This window comes from Schistocerca serialis, chromosome 4 (assembly GCF_023864345.2).
Source record: "Schistocerca serialis cubense isolate TAMUIC-IGC-003099 chromosome 4, iqSchSeri2.2, whole genome shotgun sequence".
In the NCBI taxonomy this organism is placed as follows: domain Eukaryota; kingdom Metazoa; phylum Arthropoda; class Insecta; order Orthoptera; family Acrididae; genus Schistocerca; species Schistocerca serialis.
In genome coordinates this window covers 203,724,215-203,746,430 of record NC_064641.1, presented here as the reverse complement: position 1 = coordinate 203,746,430, position 22,216 = coordinate 203,724,215, and the positions used below count along the sequence as shown (strand labels likewise).

The window sequence follows — 22,216 nt, the reverse complement described above, 5'->3', positions numbered from 1 at the left end:
TTTTCTTCCCAATGGGGAGATCGAAATGTAGACGAGTAAAGAAGAATTTTCAGGGGGAACGGGACTCGAGCTAACAATCTTGAAGAACTTCAGTGTTTGAATTTCCAAGAAGTATGGTTATATGATGTAGGGAATGATGGATGTGTCGTGCAGAAAAACAGAGTGGAAATAATAGCAATGGAAGACCGAGGAAAATGCCCACATAAAAAGCAGCTTAAGACGGAGGTGTAATATTTCGTCTCTACTGTACATCCTATGTACTGAAGAAGAAGTAAAATAAGTAAATGTAAAGAAAGGTTCGTAAATGAGATAAAAGATCAGGGTGAAATAATATAAACGATTAGGGATTAACCGATGGCATTAACTTGGAATTACATGATCCGTTGAATGTAAAGAGCTGCAGAACACAGATTATGGAAACAGCAGAAACGGATTTAGTGCAAAACTGAGATAAAAACTAGGAACTACGTAGTAAATGATGCGAATAAATTCTGGTACAGTGGAAGAATAATAACGAGGGACGGACGAAGCAACACGTAAGTAGCAGGGTAGCACACACATAGAACATTCCTCAGGAAATGCTATCTCCTACACCCATGCTCAGAAATTAAGGACAATGCTGATACACGGTGAAACAACGCTCTGGTGGTCGGTTTGTGGGTTTAAATCACCTCGGGGTATGACCATGCAGTGCATTTGACCTGCGGTCGTCGTACGGTGGCACTGGCAGCAGTCCACATACGCAGAGGTGTGTTGGTGCAACGTCAGAGTACGGTGCTGCGAGTAACTGTGCAGACGTTTTCAGACGTTCTTTACGTGCTTAGGTTGAAACTACAAAAGGCCGTATCCAGAAACGCACGGCTTGGACGGTGGAGATCGTCGAAGTCTCAGATCGAAATGCAGTGACCAATTTTTCCGATTCTTTTTGGTGACTGAATATGGAAGGTATGCAACTCGTTAGGCATCTGTGTACTGCGAATGGACGACCTGAGCCTAATAGCATTCCTGCACACGCGCTGCGTTCCTCCACACAGCCCTCTTGCTCATCCTAGTGCGGACCTAGTGTGGTCTGTCAGTGGAGTAACGTTGTTGGCAGCAGTGCTGCGGAGATGACCGACATGGCGCTTGCATACGGCAAAGCGGATTGCAGTGCGGGAGCTGCTGGAAGATTGCACGCGAAACGTTATCCAAACAGAGATACCGCACATCATTCCACGTTCGTAGCCGTCTAGAGACACCGCAGAGAAGCCCGGAAGTTGAACGTGGATTATTTCTGCATGAAGTGTGTCCATTGTACAGTAAAGTGGTAAGACGTTGTGGTTGGTACTTGCGAATTCTATCCCCTGTCTACTATTTGCTCTCTGGTAGGAGCCGACGGAAACACGACGCGGATCACCCACGCTCGTCTCGATCATTACAAGTGGAGGAGGACGTGCTGACAATGATCGTAGTGCACCCAGCCACCAGCATTCGGCAGGTGTCACGGGTGCTCCAGATGGGTGAAAGTGCTGTGTGGCGTGATGTCCATAAACACCAGCTCCATCTACACCATCTGCGGAAAGTCCAGGCGTTACGTGAGGAGGATACTCAGGACCGGTACAGCAAGCACATTGCTAATTACCGCAATGTATACTGCAGCCACAATTCGCCAGCTTGGTGCTATTTACAGATGAAAGCACTTTTATTAGCCACGGTATACTAAAGCCGCACATGGCACATATTTGGGCGGTCGAAAATCTACATGCGCAGGTGATTCAAAATCACCAACGCAACGTCTGTCCCAGGATAATTTGTGGCCATATCGCTGGACTGACAGACCTCACATGTATTAGACATGGTGTGCCTACCCTAAATGTTTGGACGGACATGCGGCTGAAACATGATGTCTCCAGCACACTTTGATGTCGAGATGCGGATTCACCTCAGTATCGCGCGTCTTAGACGCTGGATCGGTGTGAATGGATTAGGTCCACGGGCAGCACGGTCACCAGATATGACACCTGTATACTATATTCGTAGACACAGTATGAAGAGTAGTACGTGGCACACCTGCAATTTCAGCGCAGGACTACTAAAACTGTTCGAGTCCGCGGAGAGTCCAAAGACAACCACAATTATTGGCTCATGTGCATGAGACTTAGCACGCTGGTGTCGGTCCTGCATTACGTAGAAAGTACGCAGTACGAAGTCCGTTTGTAATGCAGACAGCCCGATGTGCTACTCTGTTGGGTTTATTGACTTAATGTGCAGCGCACATGCGTCTCATACTTCGCCGCTCTTCAGCGCCCAAGCCGCGCATTTCTGGATACAGGTTCCTTCTGGAAAACAGATCTGTGTGCCTTGCCGCACAACATACTAAGGGTTTCCGGTGGTTTCTGGGGCACCTTGTATACCTAGAGATGACAGTGAGATTATGCAAACCGGCAATATGTAAGTGGCGATAAAAAAGTTTCCGTTTGAACGCCGTGCAGTCCAGAGTCGGTATGCCAACCAAGCAAGACCCCCGTGAGAATTGAGGTAATCATGCCACCAAAGCAATAGGCCGAAGGTACCTATTTGGTAAAACACCGTGTCTTGCTGAGTGAAGAAGTCTGAAACTGTCTGCTGCACATTCTCGTCAGACAGGAATCGTCGACTCCTGAATGCCTTTTTTAAGGGACCAAAGGTGTGGTGATCACAAGGGGGTGTTCTTGTGTCTTCCACTTGAATTTTGCGTAACTACGGTGTTACAAAATTTTCGTTATGAGGACTTGTGTTATCAAGCAACAGCAGCATACTCTGTCGCAGAAGCTTTTCGACACAAATGTTGCCCCATACACTTTCTTAACTCCGCTACGGATGTCTACCAGTGTTTGTCCTTTGGCAACCAAGAAAAGAATAATAGAACGTTGGTCCAGTTTGGACGCATTTGGTAATAACGTCATCACAATTCACGATTCTACATTTACGGCACGCACGTTGAAGGAAAAAAATTTCTGTGATTATATACCAGCATCGGAGTCGCGCTTCGTTGCTTGCACACTGTGGCAACGCAGTCAAACGAAACCTTTTTGATCGCCCCTTCTACCACAAAGAACATTAACTCAAAAGTAATCGCTAACCTTGCTCACCAAAAGGCCAACCCTGCTATCTGTGTGATCTGCTGCTGGATACGAGAATAGCTACATTACTTGAAGCAATTCCGGAAGTAAAAAAAAAAAAAAAAAAAAAAAAAAAAAAAAAAAAAAAAAAAAAAAAAAAAAAAAAACGCCGCAGCTGCTGTTGTTGACCTAAGATACAGTGTTTAAGGAAAGAATGATACACAAGCTTCTCCGTTCAACTCCTTGCAAAGGAATTGTTCGGCTGATAGAAAGATTGCTGAAATACTGATTGTGAGAAATGTCATCGCATCCTAAATGAGTTCCCTGGGGAAATTAAAGAACAGGCTACCACTTTGGTCAGTTTTTGTTTCAAACTTTTTCGGCTTGTACATTGCTGAGACTCCATAAACTAAATCAAAGAAGTTTGGCTTCGCCAACGACTGGATACTTGCAAAATGGTCTAACTCAGTAATTGAACTGTCAGAAGAAATCCTAAAGGTGGGCCTAGACGTTGTGAGAAAGTGCTTTCGCAAATGGAGACTCCAACCTTGCGCCACTGGAATGGAAGTTTCCTGCATTTCCCCAAATAGCAAAGCAAAAAAATGGCTCTGAGCACAATGGGACTTAATTTCTGAGGCCTTCAGTCCCCTAGAGCTTAGAACTACTTAAACCTAACTAACCTCAGGACATCACACTCATCCATGCCCGAGGCAGGATTCGAACCTGCGACCGTAGCGGTCGCGCGGTTCCAGACTGTAGCGCCTAGAACCGCTCGGCCACTCCTGCCGGCAAATAGAAAAGCAGCCGGAGAAAAAATTCAGAATGTAGTTTGGGAACCTAAGTGCCTGGGCCTAACCATTGACAGAACGTTATCTTTCAGAAAATACTTGACAAGAACAGCCGAAAAACTGAAAACAAGAAACAGCTTCTGCCAAAAGCCACTTAGTACAACTCTGGAAGCATCAGTATCCACACAGCGTTTTTACACCACGTCTCTGTCTTCGCAAACGCAGAATATTGTGATGCAGTTTTGTTCAGTAGCCCACATACACAAAAAATACACGTGCACCTAAGTAATGCCATGAGAATAAAACTTCCTAGCAACCTGCGTTTTTTGCCTCTACGGACCGAGCTATCCAAGCACGAGACACGCCCCGGCCTCACAGCTTCGCTTCAACCAGCCGCTCTTCTCCTATTTCCTAAACTTCTCAAAGTATTCTGGCTTACCCTATGGGACTAGCACCATTGGTAGAGAGAATATTGCGGTGGAGATTGGTCAGCCACAGTGTAGTGGATGCTTCCAAGAAACAGGAATTGCTGGTGTTATCAAATGAAGTAGCTACTATTATTACACCACGATCCACCTCCTTAACTGCTACTCAGAAACGAGTAAGAAAAGATCGTAGATAACGAAATCTCCCAATTCATTAAGATACCAGTGATGCTAACCATTAGACTCCGTTCTAGACAACCATCAATAAAAACAATAAGGTTCGCTGTAGACAATGAGTTCTACCTTTTCAAGTCATGAATTCAAGAAAGGGCTCAACTGCAAATATCATACGCTTTTTCATCTGACCAGTTTTCTGACTGGTTGTGATAATGCATGAATCCCTCTCTTGTGCTCTTTATCTCAGTGGCATCTGCACTCTTTGTCTTCACTTTAATTCTTTCCACATAGTGCTTCCTCTAGTGCCATGTAAATTGTTGCCTGCTGTCTCAACCATTGCCCTCCCACCTAGCCCCCTTATTTTGTCAAGAGTTTTCTACATGCTCCCCACTTTACCGATTCGGGGGAGTACCACCTCATTTCTTATCTTATCTTTCTACAGCACCACGTCTCAAACGCTTCGTTTCTTCTCTCATGCAGTTTTTCCTCAGCCCATAAATAATTATCGCACAATTTGGTGTTCCAGACGTACATTACCAGAAATTTCTTTCTTAGAAAAAAGCCTATGTTTGAGATTAACAGCTAGGAATGCCCTCTTTTCCTGTGCTAATCTGTTTTTTGTATGCACCCTGCTTCATTTGGCATGTGTTATTTTGTTCCAAAGGTAGCAGAATTCCTCAGCTTCGTCTACCGTGAGATGCCAAGATCTGGTATTAAGTCTCTTGCCGTTCTCATAACAGCTACGTCTCTTGACTTTCGTTTTTCTTCAATTTACTTTCAGTCCCCATTCTGCACTAATTGCATAGCTCATTCCATACCTCCGTCATTGCTTCTTCGTCGTATAGTAGGGGCGAAAGACTACATCCCTCTCTTACATCTTTTTTAATCCGAGGGATTCGTACTTGATCTTCCATTATTATTGTTTCCTTTTCGTCCTTGTACATATTGTACAATAGCCGCCTTCCCCCATAGTTTACTTCTATTTCTTTCAGAATGTGGAACATCTTAAGTATCTTGTTTCACACAAAAATCACCAGGATTTTACCTGCGATGAAAAATGTGGTCAGTGAATTTAAATCCAATTTAAATCCAACACGGCAGATTTTATACCAGTGTGCTGAGCTATCATTCCCTCTACCTGAATCCAGAGAAGATCAAACCATCAGACATTTGGCAGACCACCCCACAAGTTCATAGTGCGGTAGACTATAAGACTCCCTGCTAGCAACTGCAGACTCCAGAGACAGACAATGCTTTATTCTACTTATATTAAATCTACTTTCTATTATTACTTAAAAGCCAAATGGTAATTACGTACATAATTACTTGTTCTATTTATTCTAACGTGTCTTCCCCCACCATTTTTGCTTCATACGCCATAACTCAGGAGGAGCAGTCAAATAAAAACGAAACAAATGGGAAAGTTAGGTGTGTATTACTTCAGGAGTAATCACCGTAACTCTTGATATATTTATCCCACTGCAGGCACTACGGTCAGTTTTTTCATGGAAATATATTATTTATAGCCTACGGAAGCATGATTATACCCACAGGCACTCCTCTTCGTGCAAAGCAAATCAACGGCCACCAAGAATGCAAAAATTAGGAAATGTCATGCGGAGAGGTCGGGACTGTATTTAAGATATGTAACGCCACCCAAATGTTGCTAACGTTGTTTTGAGTACAGTGTAAAAGAGACCTGGAAACCCCTTACACATCATTCATACAATCCCCATCCCTCCCCATTTGACTTTCGTATCTTTGGAGCCCCGAAGGAAGACATTAGTGACCATGGATTTGCTTCTGACAAACGGGTGCCAACAGCTTTCCAAGAGGGTATTGATCGTCTTCTCTTACAGTGGGATGGATGAATTAACAGCAATCGCTAATACTTTTAAAATAATTAACAGTTGACTTGTTTTCTTCCGTCTGCTTTCTTTTCATTTTACTGCCCCTTGCATTAATCCAGTTACAAATATGATGTGTATGTTTTCGGCATTGTTAGTCAGTAAGTTTTCCTAACTTTTCATAAGAATCGTTACATAAAAGGCCTACTGGCCTGGAGCTCGTGTTGATAATTCTGTGGTACGTAAGCTGAATATTGTACTTTGTTCACTAAGAACCCACCTATAGCCACTGCAGCTTTGCTGCGTGCTTTCGACCTTGGCGGTGCAATACGATCCATCTTGTGAAATAGTCCCCACAGTCAAACACGTCTATGTCAATCTGTGCTTACAAAAATCTCAAATTCATAATTAACATTATTTAATTCGTAGTTAATACTTAGTAGAGAGCATCAGATTTCACATACCTCGGTGAAAGAGGACTCATCAATGCTTCCTGAAGAAGAGCGCATAGAATAACAGTTCGCATGCATAGTGTACCAAAATAAATACAAATGTGTCACTACACATTCATCAATAATTCAAAAGAATGAATATTAAGTTATATTATCCTCATTTACAAACATCAAAAAATTTTGCATCACCCCGGTTCCAAGAACTCCGGAAAATAGGCGTTTACTGTGGCACAGACACAGTCCCTTTGACTGTTCAGAGATGTCACTAAGCTCGCTCAAAGATGTAGACAATCTTGAATGAGCAGCGCCTATTAGACGGAGGCGGTCCGACAGCCGATCAGTTCCAGACATTCTACCAGGAAGGTGGTATACGTTTCGTGTTGTCTGTAGTTCAACGATGCCTACACGGTCAATACCGCGGTTCGATCGCGTCCGCGTTGTTAATTAGTGCCAGGAAGGGCTCTCAACAAGGGAAGTGTCCAGGCGTCTCGGAGTGAACCAAAGCCATGTTGTTCGGACATGGAGGAGATACAGAGAGACAAGAACTGTCGATGACATGCCTCGCCCAGGCCCCCCCAATGGCTGCTACTGCAGTGGATGACCGCTACCTACGGATTATGGCTCGGAGGAAACCTAACAGCAACGCCACACCGTGTTGAATAATGGTTTTCGTGCAGCAACAGGACGTCGTGTTACGACTCAAACTGTGCGCAGTAGGCTACATGATGCGCAACTTCACGCCCGACGTCCATGGCGAGGTCCATCTTTGCAACTACGACACCATGCAGCGCGGGACAGATGGGCCCGACAACATGCCGAATCGACAGCTCATGATTGGCATCACGTTCTCTTCCCTGATGTATGTCGCATATGCCTTCAACCAGACAATCGTCGGAGACGTGATTGGAGGCAACCCGTACAGGCTTAACGCCTTAGACATACTGTCCAGCGAATGCAGCAAGGTGGAGGTTTCATGCTGTTTTGGGATGGATGGCATTACGTGGGGCCGACGTACGCCGCTGCTGGTGATGGAAGGGGCCGTAACGGTTGTACGATACGTGAATGCCATTCTCCGACCGATAGTGCAACGATATCGGCAGCATATTGGCGAGGCGAGGCACTCACCTTCATGGACGACAATTCGCGCCCCCATCGTGCTCATCTTGTGAATTGATTTTCTTCAGGATAACGACATCGCTTGACTAGAGTGGTCAGCACGTGCTCCAGACATGAACCCTATCGACAATGCCTGCGACAGATTGAAAACGGCTTTTAATGGACACCGTGACCTACCAACCACCCTGAGGGATCTACGCTGAATCGCCGTTGAGGAATGGGATAATCTGGACGAACAGTGCCTTGATGAACTTGTGGATAGTATGCCATGACGAATACAGGCATACGTCAACGCGTGAGGACGTGCTACTAGGTATTACAGGTACCGGTGTGTGCAGAAATCTGGACCTCCACCTCTGAAGGTCTCGCTGTATGTTAGTTCGACATGCAATGTGTGGTTTTCATGAGCAATTAAAAGGGCGGAAATGATGTTGATGTTGATCTCTATTCCAATTTATTGTACAGGTTCCGGAACGAGGTGACGTAATACTACTTTTAATGTGTGTAATTGTCAAAGAAAACTTTACTCTTAGTGACATATAGAATGCATTAATATTTTAATATTAGCGAGTCATTTTTGCCGTCAACATACGTAACACTTTTCAGTTGCTCGTCTAAAGATGAAACCAAAACCAGAGTAAGGGCAAATTTGCAATTATCGTATTTACATTTTTCTCGTAACAAAGATTTCAACATACGCCACTTCATCGAAAGGCTCTAGTCACCCGTCACTTGACAAGGTGTGTACTCGACCCCGGCCTTTACAGCTTCTTCAATTCGGATGCGGTCACCTTTAATGACTTGTCTGAATATTTCTGGAGGAATAGCTGCCCATTCCTTTTGAAAAGCCGAAACCAGAGGAGGTGGTAATGTAGTATGCTTGGGTATGGAGTGAGGTTGTTGTCTAAGTGATCCCGAAGTTGTTCAGTTTTGTTCAGATCGGGACCCTTGGCAGGTCAGTCCATTTTAAGTATGTTATTATTAATATACCGCTGTCTCACAGATGCTGTTTTATTACAGGGTGCATTATCATGCTGATACAATCATCCTCTCCGAAAGTTTCCTCTGCTGTAGGCAGTACACAGTGCCGTGAAATGTGTTCATGTTTTTTCTAGTTTTTTTTTATTTAGTGTTTTCCTAAGTGCAAATAGGGTCCACACACTACCCACGAAAACTACACCCTTAACGTCACACCAACTCTTCCATATTTGACTTTTGTCATTAATCATAAGTAGTGTTCTGCATTCATTGCCAAACCTAAACGCTTCCATCGGATTTTGCCAGCGTGAGTCATCACTCGAAATGACTCGTTTCCATCCACCCAGTGACATCGCTCTTTACCCCACCTCAAGCATCACTTAGCACCATACACAGAAATGCGTGGCTTATGAACTGCACGACGTAACTCCGCGCAACATCATTGTGGTAGCTGGACTGTTGGTGGCAGTTTGGAACCCGCGAGTGATATACCTTACTTTGGCTTCACTTGATTTTGTAGAACCAGCCTCCGCATTGCTGGACGTTCCTTTTCGTCAGTACACGAGTTCTGCATGATCTTGCTTCAGCTGTGGTTGTTCCTTCACGTGTCCACCTCACAATCCCATCACCAACAGTCAACTTAAGTCGCTCTAGAAAGGTCGATGGATCTGTTTCTCGGGTGACATTCAGTTACTACTTGGGCTTTCTTGACCGACACATTCGGCAGTTAACTGATTCTCTAGTAACAACAAAATACTTTACGCCTCCTTTTATGCTGGCAAATGCGCTCTCGAGACATCAAGTGGTCAGTTGCGCATTACTAAGGGGTGTTGTTCAGACAGTGTATCTTCAATGAGTAATAGGTTGAATCCTTTGAAATTTTCGTTTACAGATCATAATCAACGGTGCTTCAGTTGAAGCCCTCTTATAGGGCGCAACGAAATTACCAATCAGAGTATCACATTTATATATCACTCTACCATCTGGTGACCAAGATGTATGACACGCGAAATACCCTCAGACTTCAAGAAGAATATAATACTTCCAAAGAAAGCAGGTGCTGCCAGGTGATAAAATTACCGAACTATCAAATGGCTCTGAGCACTATGCGACTTAACTTCTGAGGTCATCAGTCGCCTAGAACTTAGAACTAATTAAATCTAACTAACCGAAGGACATCACACACATCCATGCGCGAGGCAGGGTTCGAACCTGCGACCGTAGCGGTCGCTCGGCTCCAGACTGAAGTGCCCAGAACCGCACGGCCACTCGGCCGGCACCGAACTATCAGTTTAATAAATACCAGTTTCAAAATACTGACACGAATTCTTTACAGAATTATGGAAAAACTGGTAGAAGCCACCCTCGGGAATGATCATTTTGGATTCCGTAGAAATGATAGACTACGTGAGGTAATACCGACCATACGACTTATCTTAGAAGTTAGATTAAGGAAAGGCAAACCTACGTTTCTAACATTTGTAGACTTAGAGAAAGCTTTCGACAATATTGGCTGGAATACTGTCTTTAACATGGGGTAAAATACAGGGAGCGAAAGGCTATTTACAATTTGTACAGAAAACAGACGGCGTTTATAAGAGTAGAGGGACATGAAAAGGAAGCTGTGGTTGAGAAGGGAGTGAGACGGGGTTGTAGCCTATTCCCGACGCCATTCAAAATGGCTCTGAGCACTATGGGACTCAACTTCTGAGGTCATTAGTTCCCTAGAACTTAGAACTAGTTAAACCTAACTAATCTAAGGACATCACAAACATCCATGCCCGAGACAGGATTCGAACCTGCGACCGTAGCGGTCTTGCGGTTCCAGACTGCAGCGCCTTTAACCGCACGGCCACTTCGGCCGGCCCGATGTCATTCAATCTATTTATTGACCAAGCAGTAAAGGAAACAAAAGAAAAATTTGGAGTAGGAATTAAAATCCATGTAGAAGAAATAAAAAAACTTTGAGGTTTGTCGATGACACTGTAATTCTGTCAGAGACAGCAAAGGACCTGGAAGAGCAATTGAACGGAATGGATAGTGTCTTGAGAGGAGGATATAAGATGAACATCGACAAAAGCAAAACGAGGATAATGGAATATAGTAGAATTAAATCAGGTGATGCTGAGGGAATTAGGTTACGAAATGAGACACTTAAAGTAGTATTTGAGATTTGCTATTTGGGGAGCAAAATAACTGATGATGGTCGAAGTAGAGAGGATATAAAATGTAGACTGGCAATGGCAAGGAAAGCGTTTCTGAAGAAGAGATTATTGTTAACATGTAGTATAGATTTAAGTGCCAGGAAGTCTTTTCTGAAAGTATTTGTGTGGAGTGTAGCCATGTATGGAAGTGAAACATGGACGATAAATAGTTTAGACAAGAAGAGAACAGCAGCTTTCGATTTGTGGTGCTACAGGCGAATGCTGAAGATTAGATGGGTAGATCACTTAAGTAATGAAGAGGTACTGAATAGAATTGGGGAAATGAGGAATTTGTGCCGCAACTTGACTAGAAGAAGGGATCGGTTGGTAGGAAATGTTCTGAGGCATCGAGGGAACACCAATTCAGTATTGAGGGCCAACGTGGAGGGAAAAAAATCATAGAGGGAGACCAAGAGATGAATACACTAAGCAGATTCAGAAAGATGTAGTCTGCAGTAGGTACTTGGAGATGAAGAAGCTTGCACAGGATAGAGTAACATGGAGAGCTGCATCAAACCATCTTTGGACTGAAGACCACAACATCTGGTGCCAACGTTCGGCAATACATCTGACTTTTTCGTAATCTAAGATGTACTTAATCTTTGGAAGAATTGTCCAAGTTGAAAATACAGATTCAGTGTCACTAAAGAAAGTTAATGGCTCCATATCGATGGAATAACTGAACCCACCTGCCAGAATTACACTGCATTACATACACTGCAATGAGGTCCGCTAAGATCACTATCATGGCTTTGTTTTTAATTACTGATAATCATGAATTATTTATTTTCCTTTGATGGTAATGTCAGCGTTAATAACAATGTTATATGCCGACACAGATAAGTTCTCCCAAATATATTACATTAATACATAAATGACACAATCACAGTATCATTTTCATATCTAGTTGCTGAACTGATGCAGAGAGAGAATGGGTCTTTTGATATGCGATTACCATTTGTTATTAGTTCATTGTTGTAGCGAATCAAAAAGAATAGCGGCATGGAACCGTAAATTGGTGTTTTTGTGCACACTGAGTAAACTGTGTTACTCAAATATCAAAGCTGTTAGTCACCATACTTGTTAGAACTGAGAACAGATAAATACGTTTTCGTTTGCAGCATATTATTCTTATTTTCAGTATACATTTGCATGATTTGAATGCCTGAAAGTTACTACTGTAGTTTAAAAAAATCATTCAAGCATTGCTACTGGGGACGTTTACTCAGTTCAGTTGGGGCAGGTTTACACACTATTTACCATTGCTATCCTAACTATCATAACTGATAACCTAGTAGAGGAAACTTTAAGACAAGAGAAAAAGAAAACGCAATCTAAAAAATGAAGGCACAGGAGAATAAAAGAGAGAAATTTCTAAAATGCTATTTGAATCTAATGAATCTCAAGCTGGAAGAATTAATTGTCTGAGGGCAAGGACTAAAATGGGCGAGAAATTCCTAAAAGCAAGAACAAGGTAGAGCGTGGATACCAAAATATCTCTTGTTGGCACTGAATAAAAGACAGTCTTCCTTAAACGAATTAATTTGTTAAAACACAATAACTTTTCTGAAAATATACATCTGATATCATTAGTGTCCCCCCCATGAACCATGGACCTTGTCGTTGGTGGGGAAGCTTGCGTGCCTCAGCGATACAGATAGCCGTACCGTAGGTGCAACCACAACGGAGGGGTATCTGTTGAGAGGCCAGACAAACGTGTGGTTCCTGAACAGGGCAGCAGCCTTTTCAGTAGTTGCAAGGGCAACAGTCTGGATGATTGACTGATCTGGCCTTGTAACAATAACCAAAACGGCCTTGCTGTGCTGGTACTGCGAAAGGCTGAAAGCAAGGAGAAACTACAGCCGTAATTTTTCCCGAGGGCATACAGCTTTAATGTATGATTAAATGATGATGGCGTCCTCTTGGGTAAAATATTCCGGAGGTAAAATAGTCTCCCATTCGGATCTCTGGGCGGGGACTACTCAAGAGGATGTCGTTATCAGGAGAAAGAAAACTGGCGTTCTACGGATCGGAGCGTGGAATGACAGATCCCTTAATCAGGCAGGTAGGTTAGAAAATTTAAAAAGGAAAATGGATAGGTTGAAGTTAGGTATAGTGGGAATTAGTGAAGTTCGGTGGCAGGAGGAACAAGACTTCTGGTCAGGTGACTACAGGGTTATAAACACAAAATCAAATAGGGGTAATGCAGGAGTAGGTTTAATAATGAATAGGAAAATAGGAATGCGGGTAAGCTACTACAAACAGCATAGTGAACGCATTATTGTGGCCAAGATAGATACGAAGCCCACACCTACTACAGTAGTACAAGTTTATATGCCAACTAGCTCTGCAGATGACGAAGAAATTGAAGAAATGTATGATGAAATAAAAGAAATCATTCAGATTGTGAAGGGAGACGAAAATTTAATTGTCATGGGTGACTGGAATTCGAGTGTAGGAAAAGGGAGAGAAGGAAACAGAGTAGGTGAATATGGATTGGGGCTAAGAAATGAAAGAGGAAGCCGCCTGGGTGAATATGGATTGGGGCTAAGAAATGAAAGAGGAAGCCGCCTGGTAGAATTTTGCACAGAGCACAACATAATCATAGCTAACACTTGGTTTAAGAATCATGAAAGAAGGTTGTATACATGGAAGGACCCTGGAGATACTAAAAGGTATAAGATAGATTATATATTGGTAAGACAGAGATTTAGGAACCATGTTTTAAATTGTAAGACATTTCCAGGGACTGATGTGGACGCTGACCACAATCTATTGGTTATGACCTGTAGATTGAAACTGAAGAAACTGCAAAAAGGTGGGAATTTAAGGAGATGGGACCTGGATAAACTGAAAGAACCAGAGGTTGTACAGAGTTTCAGGGAGAGCATAAGGGAACAATTGACAGGAATGGGGGAAAGAAATACAGTAGAAGAAGAATGGGTAGCTTTGAGGGATGAAGTAGCGAAGGCAGCAGAGGATCAAGTAGGTAAAAAGACGAGGGCTAGTAGAAATCCTTGGGTAACAGAAGAAATATTGAATTTAATTGATGAAAGGAGAAAATACAAAAATTCAGTAAATGAAGCAGGAAAAAAGGAATACAAACGTCTCAAAAATGAGATCGACAGGAAGTGCAAAATGGCTAAGCAGGGATGGGTAGAGGACAAATGTAAGGATGTAGAAGCCTACCTCACTAGGGATAAGATAGATACTGCCTACAGGAAAATTAAAGAGACCTTTGGAGAGAAGAGAACGACTTGTATGAATATCAAGAGCTCAGATGGAAACCCAGTTCTAAGCAAAGAAGAGAAAGCAGAAAGGTGGAAGGAGTATATAGAGGGTCTATACAAGGGCGATGTACTTGAGGACAGTATTATGGAAATGGAAGAGGATGTAGATGAAGATGAAACGGGAGTTATGATACTGCGTGAAGAGTTTGACAGAGCACTGAAAGACCTGAGTCGAAACAAGGCCCCCGGAGTAGACAACATTCCATTGGAGATACTGACGGCCTTGGGTGGGCCAGTCCTGACAAATCTCTACCATCTGGTGAGCAAGATGTATGAAACAAGCGAAATACCCTCAGACTTCAAGAAGAATATAATAATTCCAATCCCAAAGAAAGCAGGTGTTGACAGATGTGAAAATTACCGAACTATCAGTTTAATAAGTCACAGCTGCAAAATACTAACACGAATTCTTTACAGACGAATGGAAAAACTAGTAGAAACCAACCTCGGGGAAGATCAGTTTGGATTCCGTAGAAACACTGGAACACGTGAGGCAATACTGACCTTACGACTTATCTTAGAAGAAAGATTAAGGAAAGGCAAACCTACGTTTCTAACATTTGTAGACTTAGAGAAAGCATTTGACAATGTTGACTGGAATAATCTCTTTCAAATTCTAAAGGTGTCAGGGGTAAAATACAGGGAGCGAAAGGCTATTTACAATTTGTACAGAAACCAGATGGCAGTTATAAGAGTCGAGGTACATGAAAGTGAAGCAGTGGTAGGGAAGGAAGTAAGACAGGGTTGTAGCCTCTCCCCGATGTTGTTCAATCTGTATATTGAGCAAGCAGTAAAGGAAACAAAAGAAATATTCGGAGTAGGTATTAAAATTCATGGAAAAGAAATAAAAACTTTGAGGTTCGCCGATGACATTGTAATTCTGTCAGAGACAGCAAAGGACTTGGAAGAGCAGTTGAATGGAATGGACAGTGTCTTGAAAGGAGGATATAAGATGAACATCAACAAAAGCAAAACAAGGATAATGGAATGTAGTTGAATTAAGTCGGGTGATGCTGACGGAATTGGATTAGGAAATGAGACAGTTAAAGTAGTAAAGGAGATTTGCTATTTGGGGAGCAAAATAACTGATGATGGCCGAAGTAGAGAGGATTTAAAATGTAGACTGGCAATGGCAAGGAAAGCGTTTCTGAAGAAGAGAAATTTGTTAACATCGAGTATAGATTTATGTGTCAGGAAGTCGTTTCTGAAAGTATTTGTATGGAGTGTAGCCATGTATGGAGGTGAAACATGGACGATAAATAGTTTGGACAAGAAGAGAATAGAAGCTTTCGAAATGTAGTGCTACAGAAGAATGCTGAAGATTAGATGGGTAGATCACGTGACTAATGAGGAAGTATTGAACAGGATTCGGGAGAAGAGAAGTTTGTGGCACAACTTGACTAGAAGAAGGGATCGGTTGGTAGGACATGTTCTGAGGCATCAAAGGATCACCAATTTAGTATTGGGGGGCAGCGTGGAGGGTAAAAATCGTAGAGGGAGACCAAGAGATGAATACACTAAGCAGATTCAGAAGGATGTAGGTTGCAGTAGGTACTGGGAGATGAAGAAGCTTGCACAGGATAGAGTAGCATGGAGAGCTGCGTCAAACCAGTCTCAAGACTGAAGACCACAACAACAACAACATCATTAGTGTTCTGCCCAAGTGCAGATTTCCACATGGTGACTCTACATTCTACCCTGTCTTCTGCCATCCTCTTCAGGCCTCATAATTTCCGCTTGCCATTACGTCTTGTAGGCAACAGTCGTGCTACAGTGGTTAAAATCGGTTCCCGTCAGGTCACCGAAATAAAGCGCTTTCGTGCTTGGCTAGTACTTGGATGGGTGACCGTCCTTGCAGCCGAGTGATGTTGGCAAACGTAGTGCACTCAGCCCCTGTGAGGCCAAGTGAGGAGCTACTTGATTTAGGAGTGGCTCCAGTAACGAAACCTGACAAAGGCCAGGAGAGCAGTGTGCTAACCATGTGTCCCGTCATACACTCCTGGAAATTGAAATAAGAACACCGTGAATTCATTGTCCCAGGAAGGGGAAACTTTATTGACACATTCCTGGGGTCAGATACATCACATGATCACACTGACAGAACCACAGGCACATAGACACAGGCAACAGAGCATGCACAATGTCGGCACTAGTACAGTGTATATCCACCTTTCGCAGCAATGCCGGCTGCTATTCTCCCATGGAGACGATCGTAGAGATGCTGGATGTAGTCCTGTGGAACGGCTTGCCATGCCATTTCCACCTGGCGCTTCAGTTGGACCAGCGTTCGTGCTGGACGTGCAGACCGCGTGAGACGACGCTTCATCCAGTCCCAAACATGCTCAATGGGGGACAGATCCGGAGATCTTGCTGGCCAGGGTAGTTGACTTACACTTTCTAGAGCACGTTGGGTGGCACGGGATACATGCGGACGTGCATTGTCCTGTTGGAACAGCAAGTTCTCTTGCCGGTCTAGGAATGGTAGAACGATGGGTTCGATGACGGTTTGGATGTACCGTGCACTATTCAGTGTCCCCTCGACGATCACCAGTGGTGTACGGCCAGTGTAGGAGATCGCTCCCCACACCATGATGCCGGGTGTTGGCCCTGTGTGCCTCTGTCGTATGCAGTCCTGATTGTGGCGCTCACCTGCACGGCGCCAAACACGCATACGACCATCATTGGCACCAAGGCAGAAGCGACTCTCATCGCTGAAGACGACACGTCTCCATTCGTCCCTCCATTCACGCCTGTCGCGACACCACTGGAGGCGGGCTGCACGATGTTGGGGCGTGAGCGGAAGACGGCCTAACGGTGTGCGGGACCGTAGCCCAGCTTCATGGAGACGGTTGCAAATGGTCCTCGCCGATACCCCAGGAGCAACAGTGTCCCTAATTTGCTGGGAAGTGGCGGTGCGGTCCCCTACGGCACTGCGTAGGATCCTACGGTCTTGGCGTGCATCCATGCGTCGCTGCGGTCCGGTCCCAGGTCGACGGGCACGTGCACCTTCCGCCGACCAATGGCGACAACATCGATGTACTGTGGAGACCTCACGCCCCACGTGTTGAGCAATTCGGCGGTACGTCCACCCGGCCTCCCGCATGCCCACTATACGCCCTCGCTCAAAGTCCGTCAACTGCACATGCGGTTCACGTCCACGCTGTCGCGGCATGCTACCAGTGTTAAAGACTGCGATGGAGCTCCGTATGCCACGGCAAACTGGCTGACACTGACGGCGGCGGTGCACAAATGCTGCGCAGCTAGCGCCATTCGACGGCCAACACCGCGGTTCCTGGTGTGTCCGCTGTGCCGTGCTTGTGATCATTGCTTGTACAGCCCTCTCGCAGTGTCCGGAGCAAGTATGGTGGGTCTGACACACCGGTGTCAATGTGTTCTTTTTTCCATTTCCAGGAGTGTATATGCATCCAGTGTCGCCTATTGGCTGAGGATGACTCGTCTGTCGGTGTGTACCGTTGGGCCTTCTGAAGTCTGCTCAGAAGAAGATTAATTTATGTATATCGTCCTGTATCTTTTCCTAGCTCTCAATCGCCTCTCACAGACAAATCCTTCCGAGGCGTTCGTCAGCAAGCACTCCTGTTTCAGCAAACGTCAAATCTAGTTTTCCTTCCTTTCTCTTACAACCTTCAGCAGTTTGATGAAGAGGGTGATTATTGACTTTGTATTTACTGCTCGAAACGATACAGCTAATCAAAAAGAAATCAGGAAAGGGTTCAGTGAGCCCGCCACGCGGTCTAACGCTCTGCTTCCCGATCGGAAAGGTGTGCCGGTCCCCAGCATGAATCCACCTGGCCGATTAGCAGCGAGGTTCATTGTGCTGGCCACCATGTGGATGGTTTTTAAGGCGGTTTTCCATCTGCCTAGACGAATGTGGGCTGGTTACTCTTATACCGCCTCAGTTACACTATGTCGGCAATTGCTGCACAAACACTGTTTCCACGTACGCATTCACCATAATTACTCTATCACTCAAACATTGGGGTTACACTCGTCTGAAATGAGACGTTCCCAGGAATGGGGTACACTGGGGACAGAACTGCACAATAACCCTTGGTTCAGTGGGGCGGAGGTGGGGTGGGATGACTGCTGTGGCTTGTTGTGGGGTTGTGAACCACTGATGGCTATGGCGGGACGAACCCACTCCGTCGTTTCTAGGTCCCCGGTTTAATTCGCAATGCACACACAATGGGCTCTGTATTTTTTTTAATGGTTTGATGCGGCCCGCTCCAAATGTATCTCCTGTGCCAACCTCCCCATTTCAAAGTAACGCTTGCAACTTCGAACCTCATTTATTTGCTGGATGTGTCCCAAACTGTGTCTTCCTCTACAATTTTTACCCCCTTCAACTCTATCTGGTACCAAGGGAGCTACTCCCAGATGTCTTTAAAGATGTCCAGTCATCCTGTCCGTTCTTCGCGTCAGTGCTTTCATTAGGTTCCTTTCCTCCCCAATACTGTAGAGAACCTCCTCAAACCACACCTTATCAGTCCACATAATTTTCAACACTCATATGTAGCACATCAACTGAAATGCCTTGATTCTCTTCTGTTCCGGTTTTCCAAAGTCCATGTCTCACTACCAATCAGTGCTGTGCTCCTAACGTACATTCTTAGAAATTTCTTCCTCGAATTAAGACCTCTGATACTAGCTGACTTCTCTTGGCCAGGAATGCCCTCTTTGCCAGTGAAAGTCACCTTTTTATGTCCTTCAGATTTCTATATTGACTGTATTACGCTAGCAGGTGGACGTTCGTTAAAAAGTTATTGTTTTAGAAGGTCGACTGGTGTGAGTAAAGCCGTAATTTTATTTACTGCCAGTGAAACTTATTTTGAAAAGTTTGGTAGTGTGTTTTTATTGCTCGTTATTGTGTTGTATGATATTCGTAAACCTGTCCAATAAGAGGGGCTCATTTTTGCTTTTGACTTTTGCCTGTACAAAATTCTTTTGTACTCTTAAATGTAATGTTGAGTTAGAAGTGTGTGTTATAAAATGTAACAACCTAAACACGACAAATCTAATCGAAAATATTCTAGAAAGTGGGAAAATAAATCAGTGTATATTACACTGTTTCTGTTTACAAGGCATTTTATTCTACATCTACATTTATACTCCGCAATCCACCCTACGGTGTGTGGCGGAGGTCACTTTACGTGCCACTGTCATTACCTCCCTTTCCAGTTCCACTCGCGTATGGTTCGCGGGAAGAACGACTGCCGGAAAGCCTCGTGCGCGCTCGAATGTCTCTAATATTACATTCGTGATCTCCTCGGGAGGTATAAGCAGGGGGAAGCAATATATTCGATGTCTCATCCTGAAACGCACCCTCTCGAAACCTGGACAGCAAGCTACACCGTGATGCAGAGCGCCTTTCTTGCAGAGTCTGCCACTTGAGTTTGCTAAACATCTCCGTAACGCTATCACGCTTATCAAATAATCCTGTGACGAAACGCAGTGCTCTTCTTTGGATATTCTCTATCTCCTCTGTCAACCCGACCGGGTACGGATACCACGATGATGAGCAATACTCAAGTATAGGCCGAACGAGCGTTCTGTAAGCCACCTCCTTTGTTGATGGACTACATTTCCTAATGTCTCTCCCAATGAATCTCATCCTAGCACCCGCCTTACCAATAATTAATTTTATATGGTCATTCCACTTCAAATTGTTCCGTACGCATACTCCCAGATATTTTACAGAAGTAACTGCTATCAGTATTTGTTCCGCTATCATATAATCATACAATAAAGGATCCTTCTTTCCATGTATTCGCAATAAATTGCATTTGTCAATGTTAAGGATCAGCTGCCACTCCCTGCACAAAGTGCCTATCCGTTGCAGATTTTCCTGCATTTCGCTGCAATTTTACGCCAGAGGTTACTTAAACGTCTGTAGACGTTTCTCCATTGAGATCAACATGCTGCATTCTGTTTGCTAAAAACTCTTCAGTCCAGCCACACAGCTGGTCTGATATTCCGTAGGCTCTTACTTTGTTTATCAGGCGACAGTGCGGAACTGTATCGAACTCCTTGCGGAAGTCCACGAAAATGGCATCTACCTGGGAGCCTGTATGTAAAATTTCCTGGGTCTCATGAACAAATAAAGCGAGTAGGGTCTCACACGATCGCTGTTTCCGGAATCCATGTTGATTCCTACAGAGTAGATTCTGGGTTTCCAGAAATGACATGATACGCGAGCAAGAAACATGTTCCAAGATTTTACAACCGATCGATGTCAGAGATATTGGCCTATAGTTTTGTGCATCTGCTAGACGACCCGTCTTGAAAACTGGAACTACCTGTACTCTTTTCCAATCATTTGGAACCTTCCGCTGCTCTAGAGACTTGCGGTACACGGCTATTAGAAGGGGGGCAAGTTCTTTCGCGTACTCTGTGCAGAATCGAATTGGTATCCCGTCCGGTCCAGTTGACTTTCGTCTGTTGACTAATTTCAGTTTTATATTCCTTGGACACTTATTTCGATGTCAGCCATCTTTTCGTTCGTGCGAGGGTTTAGAGAAGTAACTGCAGTGTGGTCTTCCTCTGTGAAACAGCTTTGGAAAAAGGTGTTTAGTATTTCAGCTTTACGCCTGTCATCCTCTGTTTCAATGCCATCATCATCCCAGAGTGTCTGGATATGCTGTTTCGATCCACTAACTGATTCCTTGTCAGAGCAAAGTATGCGAGACGTAACAGTATGTTTTTGCACAGACATGAGGGAATTTAGTTGGCGAACCTGACTCCTGAAGAGAACGTCATCCCCATTTCCACCTAGGAGGGCACAGCTAGGAGCTTAAATTGCCCATGTTGTTGCAGGTACGAGATAAATGGCGGTTGGCAGCCGTGACGCCGGGAGAGGATTTCATCGCGAGTGCCAACCTGGAGGGCGCGGCCGGCAACTGCACTTACGTGGGCTCCTGACCACGGGGCACTGCGATACTTCCCCGGCCGGCAGGAACACGCCCATCCGACGGCTTCCGCTCTGCTCTTCTTCTCGTCGAGCTGTGGTTACGGCGTGGGACTCTGCTAGCTTCCAATAAGTACAAAACTTGATGAAAGGAGATGTGTAAAAGATGGCCAACGCAAGAGTCACCGATGTAACTGTAGAGCGAGCTGAGACACAAGCGACATTTGTGGAAGAAGACGATTATGATACTTAAGCCTTACAAGAAAAGAGAAAGCTTTACAGGTTTTCTTCACTGCTGTGATGCAGACAGTGCTGCTGCAGAAGAGCAGTTGGTGGATTGTCGATGTTGCTTCAGGACGGCTATGGCACTGCATTTAAATGTATTGTGATAACTCTCAGAGCCGGTACTTGCATTAATGCTTTGTAAAATAACTTACAGTGACGTATTTTAAAGTAAAGTAAAATTACTTACAGTTTCCTAAGGTTCAGGGCAATAGGCAGTGTTAATTCGCGAAATTTCCCTATTAAAATTCCTTGAATTCCATAATCGCCGCAGGACATCATGTGTTTTACTTCGGCGAACAGTTTAGCTTTGAGGTCAGTAAACGTATGCTATCGGCGTAGTTAAAAAGGAAATCCTCAATAAGTCGACGGAAATAAAACTCAAATGGTGTCAGGTAAAGCCGTGCAACGTTTTTAGTTTGAGATATCTAATTACCTAGATACCAATGGTTCAGATAATCCAGAAGTTTTCAGTGATGTATGGTAGTATTTCATCCTCTTCTTTATCCAACCTGATTAACACTTTTTCAGTAGACCTCTTGCAAAACACTTATTGAGTATCTATAATTTTTAGTTTTTGCACCATTATTCATCTGCACTATGCAAAAGCTTACTCTCAGTTGGCGCCAAGTAGTCGAAAATGAATATCAGTGAA

General features: G+C 44.2%; 1 protein-coding gene across 1 annotated transcript in view; it reads left to right on the top strand.

Moving 5' to 3' along the window:
- Window positions 1-21,452, top strand: part of LOC126475151 (dipeptidase 1-like) — a 159,773-nt gene extending 138,321 nt beyond the window's left edge. The window contains exon 6 of the mRNA XM_050102767.1: window positions 21,189-21,452. Coding sequence (XP_049958724.1) covers window positions 21,189-21,293 — 105 coding nt within the window. The 3' untranslated portion in view covers window positions 21,294-21,452. The remainder of the gene's footprint in view (window positions 1-21,188) is intronic.
- Window positions 21,453-22,216: the final 764 nt, after the last annotated feature.